The 12,885-nt window shown below is 39.4% G+C and overlaps 1 protein-coding gene across 1 annotated transcript in view; it reads left to right on the top strand.

The window, feature by feature from the left end:
* ASB2 (ankyrin repeat and SOCS box containing 2) overlaps positions 1-12,885 on the top strand; it is an 89,170-nt gene that overhangs the window by 20,488 nt on the left and 55,797 nt on the right. Inside the window, exon 2 of the mRNA XM_027870140.1 lies at positions 9,659-9,908. Within this exon, the coding sequence (XP_027725941.1) occupies positions 9,670-9,908 (239 nt within the window). The 5' untranslated portion in view covers positions 9,659-9,669. The remainder of the gene's footprint in view (positions 1-9,658; positions 9,909-12,885) is intronic.

Below are 12,885 nucleotides of genomic sequence, written 5' to 3' on the forward strand. Positions count from 1 at the left end.
TGGTTCGGTGGATAGAACTCTGGGCTTGGAGTCAAGAAGATCTGTGTTCAGATTAGGCCTCAAAGACACTCATTAGCTGTGTGACCTTGGGCAAGTCACTTAATCTCTGCTTGCCTATTCCACTGGAGAAGAAAATGGCAAACCTTTCCAGTATCTTCGCCAAGAAAACCCTATGCAGGGTCATGAAGAGTTGGAATCAACTCAACAACAACATTAATTAGTCTCTGATGGTGTGGAATTGCAGATACCAGTAATCAGATAGCAGATTTTTGAAGGAGCAGGGGTATGGATTCCTGTTGCCCCTGAAATTCTCTCCCCATAGACTGGAGTCAGCCAAGGAGTAAGGCTGACCCTGTCACCACGAGCAGGTGGTGAGGGCAGACAGAGACAAGGAAGCTGAGAGGGCCAGTGTGGGCCCTGAAAGGCTGTGTCCATATGGTCAGCCCTTTAAGAGGGTTAGAGAAACCACACTTTCCCATGAATTTAATGGAGTTCTCTTTTGTAGTTACCATTCTGTGCCAAAAAACAGCCCATTACGTTAAGTGCTGCCCACTGGCAGCAGGACATTTCTCTCCCAGGGTGCAGGGAGGGAGGGAAGGCAGACTGTTTCATGAGGAGATGATACGGGGAGAGCAGCTGCAGGACAGGCTGCTCAATTTGGAGGGAGCCAGGGCCCCCCAAGCCCCATGACACCACTCTTCCCCTCTGCCATCACAAGTCCTTAGCCATGTTTAGTCAGACCTTCCATATAAACCTCATCCCATCTGGGCCTGTATTTTTTTTTCCCCTTGAAATACAATTTCTCCCTCTGTAGTCTCCCTGGAGTATTATTATGCATAGAAAAGCCTCGGTGTGCTTACTTGGGAAATATTCATTATTCATCACAATCCATTCTTCTACAGGGTCACTTTCTCCATGGAGTCTGTTGATACATTTTTTTCCCCTGCTGCCCTAGGGTAGAACAGCTGTGAGATCAGGGGACCCTGGGGAGAGACTCCACAGAGAGGCTCAGCTAGACAGCTAGTGTTTGCGGGATACGGGAAGGCAGGGGATGATTTAGAGGGACTTTTAAGATCCTCTACAACTACTGCCTCAATTTTTCAGATAAACTGAAAGTCAAAGCAATTGACTTATCTGTGGTCACATTGCTAGGAGCGGCATTGTGACTCAAGTCCCAGTCATCTGGGCCTTTTAACACTTCGTTGTTGTGAAGGCATTTCAGTTGTGACTCCATTTGGGGTTTTCTTGGCAAAGGTACTGGAATACTTTGCCATTTTCTTTTCCAGATCATTTTGCAGGTGAGAAAACTGAGGCAGGCAGGGTTATATGACTTGCCCAGGGTCACACAGGTAGTAAGTGTCTGAGGCCAATTTGATTTCAAAAAGATGAGTCTTCCTCAATCCAGACCTGGTACTCTATCCACTGGGTCATCTAGCTGTCCCTTTTGACACTCCTGACTCCAAATTCTGTATTCTTTCTGCCTGAGACCAGATGATTTGAGTTTCAGTCTTTTCCTCCGCAACTTACTATTTGTGTAACTCTGGACAGTGCACTTTTATGATTCTTGCTTTCATTACCTGCAAAATGAGATTAGACTTGATAACCTCTAAGATCTCTTTGACCTCTATAGTCCTATGATCTCTAAGGTCCCTTTCTGAGTCTGTGATCCATTGATTTAGCATCTTTGTTTACCTTTGCCATGAATTCTTTTATGCATTTGGGCAAACCATCAATCGCTGAATTAAAGTTTTAATTCTACTGCTAACAAGCTCTGTGACCCTAGGCAAGTCAAACCTTCTCTCTGGGCCTGTTTTCATCTGTAAAATGAGGAAATCTGATAAATGACATCTGAAATCTCTCCTAGATGTAGTGTTCTATTATTGAAACTTCTCCCTCAGTGCTAACATTCTATATTCTATGGTCCCTTCCAATGGTAAATATTCTGAGGTTTCTTCAAGCTCTAACATTCTGTGATTCTAATTTTCAGAATATGGTGTCACCATAGCCACTCCAAGGCATAGTAAGTAATGCCCTGGAAGCTCTTGGACTGGCCATGGCGTATATGTGTAAGAGCGGTGGTGGGGGTGGTGATAATTTCTTCCTCAGTTGTAGATCTGTTTCTTGGGTGACTGGAGGAAAAATGGGCCAAGTTTAAAGCTTGCCTTACTGAATCCTTACAATAATTATAGCTGTTACAAAATTCAAAGATCAGGACAGTGACTTAGATACATATGTGTGTGTGTATTTAGTTAGAGACTGGGAGGATAGAGGAGAGGAACTATGAGGAGCAAAGATGAGAGGTCTACCTTCTAAAAACACTGCCTCCTATTCTCTAGCTCTGTTTGTAGGCTTTTTCCAAAACTAATTCCTTCAACTGTTTTCTTATTTTTTTTCTCTTATGTGTGCAGTTCATTTCCCTACTAGAGTTTAAGCTCATTGAGGGTGGAGATTAAGTCTTGTGTTTCATGTGTGTGTTTGCAATACTGAGGACAGGGCTGGTCACAAAATAAGGCTTAAATCAGCAGAAAAGGGAAGGGGGGAAGAAGGAAGGAAAACAAATTTTGGTGAGGCTAAAGGATCAGAACCTGGTATCCAGAGACACTCGGTTTTCACTGGTTCCACCAGGTACCATCTTGTTTTCATAAGTCTATCTTTTGTCTTTCTGAAGACATTATAAATGCATAAGAGGGTCAGTTCTGCCACATACTAGCTGTATGGCCTTGTGTAAGTCCCTTAATATCTCTAAGCCTCAGTTTCCCCATTAATAAAAGAATGAAAAAGCATTTATTAGTTTCTTACTGTGTGCCAAGTATTGTGTTAAGCCCTGGAGATAGATACAAAAGTGAGATAGCCCTGTCTTCAAATAGCTTACATTCTGATATTCTAATAGAATATTAATAATTCTAATAGTGAGAATGTATATAGTACTTTACTATTTGCAAAGCACTTTACAAATATTTCATTTGATCCTTACAAAAAATCTGAGGTAGGCACCATTATTATCCCCATTTTACAAATGAGGAAACTGAGGTAGTTGTGCTTAGTTTTTTCGCTTGTGTCTGACTTTTCATGACCCCATTTAGAGTTTTCTTGGTAAAGATACTAGAGTGGTTTGTCATTTCCTTCTCCAACCACAGAAGTTAAGTAAATTACCCAAGGTCGTACAATAAGTGTCTAAAGAAAGATTTGAACTCAAGTCTTCTTCACTCTAAGCCTAGCCCTCCATCCACTGTACCACTGAGCTGTTGGGCTAGTGGTAACCAGGGAAGGATGTTTTGGTTTGGGAATTCACCAAAGGATGTTTTGGTTTGGGAATTCACCAGGAGAGTGAGTGGAATAATAAGGCAGTCCATTGGCATTGCCCCTTCCAGAACCAATGGTGGTATTAACTTGATTACAGTTCTTAGAACAAGATGTAGAAAGCAGGGAGGCAACAGGGAGGAATGTAGCTGCAAAGAAGAGAATGCTCAGTATGAAACTGAGGCCCGACTGGCCTAGGGAATTCATATCTAAGTGTCTTAGTCCCTACATGCATGGCATCTAGAGAGGTCCGGAGGGTAGAGAAACAGTAGGAGTAGGGGTGGGATAAGAATGAGCATTCATGGACCTAGAGGGTTTGAAGCATCTATGAATAGAGGTAATAATACCTGTAGTACCCATATTGTAAGGCTGAGTTGAGGTCCAAATGAGATTATACATATATTTATGAGATTGCATATATATACATGTTATTATATAAATGAGATTATTTACATGTATACATATAAGTACATCTGTATATGTGATATATATAAAATATATTCTACATATAATATGTGTATACGTGTATGTATGTAATATGTGGCAGCTAGGTGAGTACAGGAGATAGAGTGCTAGGCCTGGAGTCAAGAAGATGAGTCTTCCTGAGTTCAAATCTGGCCTCAGACACTTATTAGCTTTGTGACCCTGGGCAAGTCACTTAACCTTGTTTGCCTCAGTTTCCTCATAAGTTGCATGAGAGAAGGAAACAGCAAACCTCTCCAGTATCTTTGCCAAGAAAACCCAAATGGGGTCGCGAAGAGTCGGACATGACTGAAAAATGACTACAAAACAACAACAATAAAATATGTGTATAGGTGTATGAATATGTGTATATATGTATATATAAAAATATAAAATATATATGTATCTATGTGTATGTATGTATGTGTGTGTGTATATAAAATCATTTTACTTTGTAAACTGAGTACCACACAAATGTCAGTTACGCACATCTTTGGGATGCGTGACTCTAGGATTCTAGAATTCATGATTCTAGGATTCCTATTTTGATTTCCTCCCTTTAATAAATCTCCAATATTGTGAACTTTGTGCTTTTATACCAGTAGTTGTTTTCAGAGTACTAGGAGTACCCCACACACATCTCTGGTTTTCCTTAGTGGAGACTTTGAGCCAAGAAAAATGAGAAAATCTTCCAAAATATACCAAACCCCTTTGTATCATCTTACAAGGACTACTGTAGTATAGAAATGTGAGATGTCATAGTATTATTATACTTCTACAGTCCTTAGCTCAGAACTGGTATAAAGTTGGTAGCCCATCCATACGAGGCAATTAGGTAGCACCATAAATAAAGTGCTGGGCCTGAAAGGAGAAAGACCTTAGCTCAAATTCAGCCTCAAACACCTACTGGCTGTGTGACTCCGGGCAAGTCAATTTCATTTCTGTATGCTTTAGTTTCTTCAACTGTAAAATGGTAATAATAACAGCACCTACCTCCTAGGGTTTTTGTGAGGATGAAATAAGATAATTTTTGTAAAAAGTATTTAGCACATTACTTGACTAGTATGTACTTAATAAATACTTATTTTCTTCTCCCATTCTTGAATTGAATAAGGGTAAGTACTTCATTTGTCCCATTCCTGAGTTGAATAAAAGCAAGTACTTCACCTCCTACTCAACCCTAACAGAGGCAAGAGGGAAATTGATGTTCATAAAGCCTTCCACTCCTTCAGAATGTTCCCTCTGAGTGTCCCCTCCCATCCTCCCTTTATCCATCAAAATCTAAACTCCTCCAGTGTGGTGTAGTTGAAATACCTCTGGATTTGGTGTCAGAGAGACTGAATGTAAATTTTAGCTCTGCTATGGATTAGCTGTGGTGGTGCTGTTGTGGTTGAGTCACGTCTGACTGTTCATGACCCTATTTGGGGTTTTCTTGGCAAGGGTATTGGCATGGTTTGCCGTTTCGTTCTTCGGCTCATTTTACAGATGAGGAAACTGAGGTAAACAGGGTTGCTTCACCCAGATAGTAGTGTCTGAGGTCAGATTTGAACTCAAGTAGACTCATCTTACTGACCCCAGGTCCATCATCACTCTATCCACTGCACTATCTTATCCCATATTCCCATATTAACTTGTATTTATTTGAGATAGGACATGAAAGTTTTATCTCTCTCTCTCTCTCTCTACTAGCCTTGATGTTCCTTGTGGGCAGAACCACTTCTGCATCTTTGTATTCATTCCACACCCTCTTCTCCCCTCTCCCTTCCCTATCTACCGAGTATCTACTGAAATTCCTTGCACATAGTAAGCGCTCAATGAGCATATGTTAAATCAGTGAATAGATGGATCTGAAATAAAGTCTAATTTCCTTTGTAGTTACCTTTCACTATTTTATCTTTCCCTTTTCTCTCACTATTCTCATTCATGTATCCTGTACTCCAGTTAAATCAGATTTAGACTCTACTTCCCTCCTGTGCCTTTGCTCACTCTATACTCTCTATATCAAATTAGAACCCTAATTCTGCCTTTTTAATCTTCCATGAAGCTTCCCCTGATGCCCCTGGACAGAATCAATCTCTCCCTCCTTCGCATTTTGTTTATACTTCTCTTAAGGTACTTTTCTCTCTTTGTCATACTCTAGCATCTGGCCAAATTTACTTTCTCTCTGGTTTTCACATATATTCCATCTCCTATCTTCATACATTTTCATTTCTGCAGACCCGGAAGGTACTTCCCTTTCCACCTCTATGTTTTAGGCCTTTGCTGATCCTCCCTGTTTCCAGTATATTCGTTCTTTGAATACCTTGAATTTAATTATATTGTTTGTATTTTATATATACCACAGAAAAAAGCCCTTTGAGGGCAGAAATCGGTTCATTTTTTAAAATTTTGTAGCCTCAGTGTGCAGTGCCGAACACATAATAGGCACTTAATAAAAGTTCAGACACTTACTAGCTGTGTGACCCTGGGCAAGTCATTTAACTCTGCCTCAATTTCCTCATCTGTAAAATGAGCTCGAGAAGGAAATGGCAAACCACACCAGTATCTTTGCCTAAGAAAACTCCAAATGGGGTCACAAAGAATCGGACATGACAGAAAAAAAGAACAAACAACAATAAGTGCTTGTCAATTGATGGATTGCACTATATAGGGTGTCCTAAAAGTCTTGTAGCAGTTTGAAACCTTTGGGACACATAACCCTACTATATTGTATTGTACAATACTATTGTACTTTTTAATAGTACTTTAATATTTCAAAGTGCTGGTACAATTACTACTATCTACATTTTACAGATGAGAAAGCAGAAGATTTAAGAAACTTGTCCAGGCAGCTAATATATTAGAACTAGATTTGAGCACAGGATTCCTTATAATTACCACCTTTGTGACCTTGAGCAAGTGATTTAACTTCTCTATGATGTGTAAAGTGTGGACTAGATGAGCTAATTCCATTCAGCAAGCATTCATCAAATAGCTAGGTGAAAGGCTGTGCTGGGTACTAGTGATATAGCCACCCCCCCCCAAAATAAAATGAAATACAGGGTATCCCATAGATGAGTGCTGTTGTAAGAGCTTAAAACTGACACTTTGTGGAGTCCCTTCTCTTAAGAAACTTACATTCTACTAGGAGACACAGCTTTTACAATTACAGTGTAAGTCAGTGCAAGATTATTTGAGAAAAGGGAGGACACTAACACCTGGGGCAAGAGAGAAATCAGGGAAGGTTTCCTGTAGGTAGTAGCACCTGAATGGAACCATGAAGAAAGTTATGGATTCTAACAGATTGAAATGAAGGGGAAATGTATTATAGGCATGGGGTACAGCATGAAAGTGACAGATTAAATGCAAAGTTCAGGGAATAGCAAAGAGACCTCTTTGTCTGGAACTTAGAATGCATGAAGCGGATTCATGTGAAATGTCTATAAAAGGAAGCTGGAGCTACACTGTCAAAGGCTTGAAATGACTGTATTTTTTTTTTTCAGGCAGAATAGGGAGCCATGGAAGTTTCTTGAGCAAGGGAGTGACATATTACATCTAATTCTCTGGGGACCAATGTGGAGGATAGATTAGAAAGAGAGAGAATGGCAGCAGGAAGAACATTCAGGAGGCCATTGCAATAGCCCAGGTTTGGGGTGGTGGAGGTGCTAGAAGACTGGTGGAGAAAGGGAAGGGGATAAGCATTTATATAGTACTTCCTGTATTGTAGGTACTGTGCTAAGTGCTTTACAATTATTATCTTATTTGATTCTCACAACTACCCTGTGAGGTAGGTGCTGTTTTTAAGTTTTATAGTTAAGAAAACTGAGGCACAGAGTAGTTAAGTGCTTTGCCCAGGGTCACATAGCTAGTCATTGTCTGAGGTTGGCTTTGAACTCAGCTGTTTCTGACTCCAGGCCCAGCACTCTATCCACTGCACTATCAGCTTCCTGGTAAGATGTAAATGTGGAAATAGAACTGCCAAGACAAGGCAGTAGGGAATTAGAGAGAGTGAAGAATCAGGAATGACTTTGAAGTTACATGTTTGAGTGACTGAAAGGATGATGATTGCCTTAACCAAGAGAAAATTTTGGAGGAGGAGCAAGTTTTACTCTAACACTAGCCCTAATTCCTTTGGTGGGGAGCACAGTGGGAGTAGGGATAATGGATTCTGTTTTGGATATATTGAACTTGCACAGGATCATAAATTGAGGGCTAGAAGGGGCTTTAGAGGACATGGATTCCAACTCCTTCATTTTACATATCAAGAAACCAAGGCCCCAGTTAAGTGACTTGCTCAGATTTGAACCTAGGTCTTGCTGACCTGAAAGTCCACTTGGCCACAATACTTTCTCCTATAGGTAATGTCTAGCAGGCAGTTGGTAATGTTGGACTGGGGCTTACAAGAGAGATCTGGGCTAAATATATAGATTTGGCAATTATTTGTATAGATATGGTAACTGAACCCTCAGGAGCTGATGAGATTCTTAAGAGAGAAAATATACCAAGGGAAGAAGGTCCAGGACAGAGCCTTACGTGGGAGTTGGCATACGCACGCAGTTAGAGGGTGGGAGATGGATGATGATTCAGTAAAGGAATCTAGGAAGGAGGTGATCAGATGGAGAACCAGGAGAGAATAGTATCATGGGAACCAAGGGAAGAGAGTATCTCAGAGGAGTAGGTGGTCAAAACCTAAAGAAAGGTCAAGAAGAATGAAACCTGAGAAAAAGCCACTGGCTTTTGCAGTTAAGAGTTGGTTGATAACCTTGGAAAGAGAAGTTTCATCAAGTGGCCATAAATCATATTTCAAGTGGTTGAGAAGTGAGTAGGAGGTGAGAATATGGAGATAATAAGAGTAGATGTCTTTTCTGGGAATTTTACTGTGAAAGGGAGGAAAAGTACAGGCTGATAGCTTGAGGGAATGGCAAGGTCAAGGGGCAGTTTTGTTTTGTTTTTATTAAAGGTTGGGGGAGAACTATTCTCTTTTAGCTCTAAAAGGTTGAGATTTTACCACTCAAGGTGTTACGTATTATTACATCAAGCTGCCTGTCTGTAGCTATCTATGTTCATGTCTCATGCCTGCCTCCAGACTGCAGTGTCCTTAAGGGTAGGCACTTTGTCTCAATAATAACATCTCACATTTGTTATAGTCCTTTAAGGTTTACAAATGACTTACTCATAACAATCCTCTGAAGTAGGGTAACTCAAGTATTATTATTATCCCCATTTCATAGATGAAGAAATAAGTCCAAGAAGGGTAAAGTGCCACACAGATGATAAATGTTAGATTCAGATTTGAATTCAGTAATAATAATAATAATAATGATTAGCTTTTATATACCATGTGCCAGACACTTTATAAATATTATCTCATGTGATTCTTACAACCACCCTGGGAAGTAGCTATTATTGTTATCATCCCCATTTTATAGATGAGGAAACTGAGACAAAAAGAAGTTAGATGATTTGTCCAAGGTCACATGGATAGTGACTAGTATTGGATTTGAACTCACATCTTCTGACTCTGAGCCCAGTGCTCTCTGTCCTCTCCATCACTTAGCTACCTCTAGTAACCACTTTTCTTCATTTTCTACTTTAACACACAACTTTGTGGTTCTCTATGTATTGCCCATCCTCCTATATTGTGAAAATCTTGAGGTGGTGAACTGTTTCTTACATATTCTTATATCCTCTTTGGAACCTAGTGTAGGGCCTTGTAAATAGAATGGGCTCAGTACTTTTTTTTAAAATTTTAGTTGAAAAGATATTTTTTCCTGTAGTTAAAATATTGCTAGTTCTCACAAAGGTCCCACAGACACTACCTCAGCGATTAGGATGTTTTTATTTTCCACAAAGCTCTTCAGAGTTTCATTTTCTTTACCCTCTCATTGAACTCTCTCTCCCTGCCTCATGATAACAGACCGGGAGAGGATGACCACGGAGATCACTACACCGAGTGCCCAGGGAACCATTGGGCACGAAGAGTACAGTCTGTATAGCAGTATGAGTGAGGACGAGCTTATCCAAATGGCCATCGAGCAGAGCCTGACGGACAACTCCCCGGGGCAGCCGACTGACCCAAGCTGTCAGAAAGCTCGGACGGCAGCGAGAGAAACAGCTGCGGCCAATCGCTCCAACAGGCCACCTGCCCATTTTTACCCATGGACCAGGTAAGAGAATAAAGAATTTGTGCATGTGAGGAATGGGGTTGGGTGGGAATGGGGACTTTTGGGGTAGTTGGAAGGGTGAAAGGAGGAGGGGGTGGTCAAACAACAGAACCCTGCCTTGCCAGCCAAAGACGGGCAATATGAGGTAGTGGAAAATCTGCTGGATTTGATGTCAGGGAATCCAGACAGGTTGAATCCAGACTCTACCATTTATGAGTTGTATAACCATGGTAAAAGATATAAATTAGCAGAGCCTCAGTTTCTTCATTTGTAACATGGGCATATGACTTACATTACTTACCCTACAGGGTTGTTATGGGGAAGGTTCTTGTAGAGTATTGTAGAAATGTGAATTATTCTATATGGCTACTTCTCAATTATCTATATAAATGGTGGTGGTGGTGGGATGAGTGGTGTGGACAGTCTAAAATACTGGGTAATCTAGGAAGAAAGAATTTACATTTATTTAGAGAATGATTTTGGGTGCTTTGACTTTGGATGTGAGAGACTGATCAAGCCAATGGGGAGAGGGCCAGCTATGGAGTCAGGAAGATATGTCCAACTACTCAATTTCTATACCCCTTTAAGGTTTACATGATTTTCTTATGACAATCTTGTGGTGGTATTGTAATGACCATTTTACATTTCAATTCATCAAACATTTATTAAATTCCTACTATATGCAAGTCACTAAGTTAGACCCAGGGAATACCAAAATCAAATCAGAACCTTCCTTGATGTCAATATGTATACATTGCACTGAGTTTGAGTTCTGGGTTCAAGGACTCTTGAACATATTAACTGTGTGAGTTTGAGCAAGTCTTGTAACTTTTCGGTGACCCAAACGATAAAATAGAATGTAACTATTTCTTTTCCTTTTTTTTTCTTTGGTCTGTGTGTATATTTGTATACAGGTATGTATATCTATATTGTATATATATGTATATATCTATGTATTTGTGTCTATATATGTATATATGTAGCATTTAGCATGGTGGCTGGCACATAGGCATTTAAAATAAAACCTTGTTGAATTAAATTCAGTGAAACATAGTTACAGCTGAGTTGCTGTTCTGAGGTTGTGTAGAGAATTTACAGGCTTGTCTTCCTTAAATAGAAGAAATTTTCCTTCCTTTGTTTCTTTGTTTCTTTGTTTTTGTTTGTTCGTTTTCTTCCTTCCTTCCTTCCTTTTCTTTCTTCCTTCCTTTCTTTCTTTCTTTCTTTCTTTCTTTCTTTCTTTCTTTCTTTCTTTCTTTCTTTCTTTCTTTCTTTCTTCCTTCCTTCCTTTCTTTATGTGATACAAATACATTGTTAAAAAGAGTGTCCCAAAAGATTTAGTGCATGGTTAAGTTTTTAACAGCATAAAGAGAGGTCCTTTTCTCTACAATAATATCTAACACAATTTTTATCTTTAATAGCTTAAAAATACACTAAGGCTTTTGAGACATGTATATATGTCATATATGGTTGTATTTATTATTACATATACATACTTTCATGTTTGTATATATTATATATGTATAATATATGTTATTATGCATAGTCTTATACATACATTCTAGTGTATGTATGTATATATATATATACACACATGTGTGAATGTATATCCATATAATATATGTGAAATATATACACACACAAATATAGATATATAAAATCACAGGCAGCTAGATCATGCAGTGATAGAGTGCCAGGTCTGGAGTCAGGAAATCTCATCTTCCTGAGTTGAAATCCAGCCTCAGACACTTTCTAGCTATGTGGCCCTAGGCAAGTCACTTAACCTTTTTGTCTCAGTTTCCTCATCTGTAAAATGAGCTGGAGAAGGAAATGGCAAACCACTCCAGTATCTCTGCCAGGAAAACTCCAAATGGGGTCATGAAGAGTCGGACAAGACTGAAAATGAACAATATAATCACACACATATAATTAGTACTTTCGTTTCATTGGCATAGGGAGCTCTCAGTGAAAAATTTCTTCTCCCAATACAGATTGACACCTTCTTTCAAACATATAGTTTTAGAAAGTTGTTTGGGTCACTCAAGAATTTGAGTGATTTGCCCAGGGTCACAAAACCAATATGTATCAGAGATGGCATTTGAACTCATGTGTTCCTTACTGAAGACAACTCTCTATCCACTGTTTCATGTTGCCTCTCTCTCTCTTTCCCATGCACACAATACATCCATCCATATGTATATGAATATGTCCATATTTATATGTGTGTATATATGTTTGAGATTTTGTGCATTGACACCACTTACAAATAAAATAAATTAAACTGTACTCTGGAAAACATGACTTAAGAAGCCTTGGAAAGTTACCTAATCTCCCCATCCTCATTTCTCCTTGTTCAGCAGCAACCTGGTCCCTGCTGGAAATAAGCATCAGCATCTGTGAAGATATAATATTAATTGGTTATCTGGGTGATTCATTTTTACTTACTAGGTGAATGCTTCAGGAATAATTATTTGGGTTTACAAATATTTGTCTATATGGTCAAACTAAGCTAAAGAAGGTAAAATTGCTTGAGTTATTGAAATGATATGGAATGCACACCTCCCACTCCATCAAGGCCAAAGGTCAGGTATCAGATCAGCTAGAAGAAAGGTGAGGGAGTGAGGAGGAATCAAAAGCCAAGTGGTTGGGCCCACATGGAAAACATAAGGAGACTGACTATTTAAATACTCTGTGCTTTTAGACATAAAGGTAATATATTGATGGGATTAAGAGCTAGAAGAGAGGCTAGTCCAGGGCCACTAAAACTTTTTTGTGTATGTGTCTTGGATCCCTCAGGCAGTTTGATGAACTCTGTGGACCCCTTGTCTAAATAATATTATCTAAATAATATGAAGGAAATGCTAAATTTTAGTTAGAGCAGGGATTCCTAACCTGGGGTTCACAAATAGATTTCAGGAGGATCCATGAATATGGATGGGAAAATTACATCTTTATTTTCAACAACTTTTGGCTTTCTTTATAA

This window comes from Vombatus ursinus, unplaced genomic scaffold, assembly GCF_900497805.2.
Source record: "Vombatus ursinus unplaced genomic scaffold, bare-nosed wombat genome assembly UNPS02014794.1, whole genome shotgun sequence".
NCBI classification, from domain to species: domain Eukaryota; kingdom Metazoa; phylum Chordata; class Mammalia; order Diprotodontia; family Vombatidae; genus Vombatus; species Vombatus ursinus.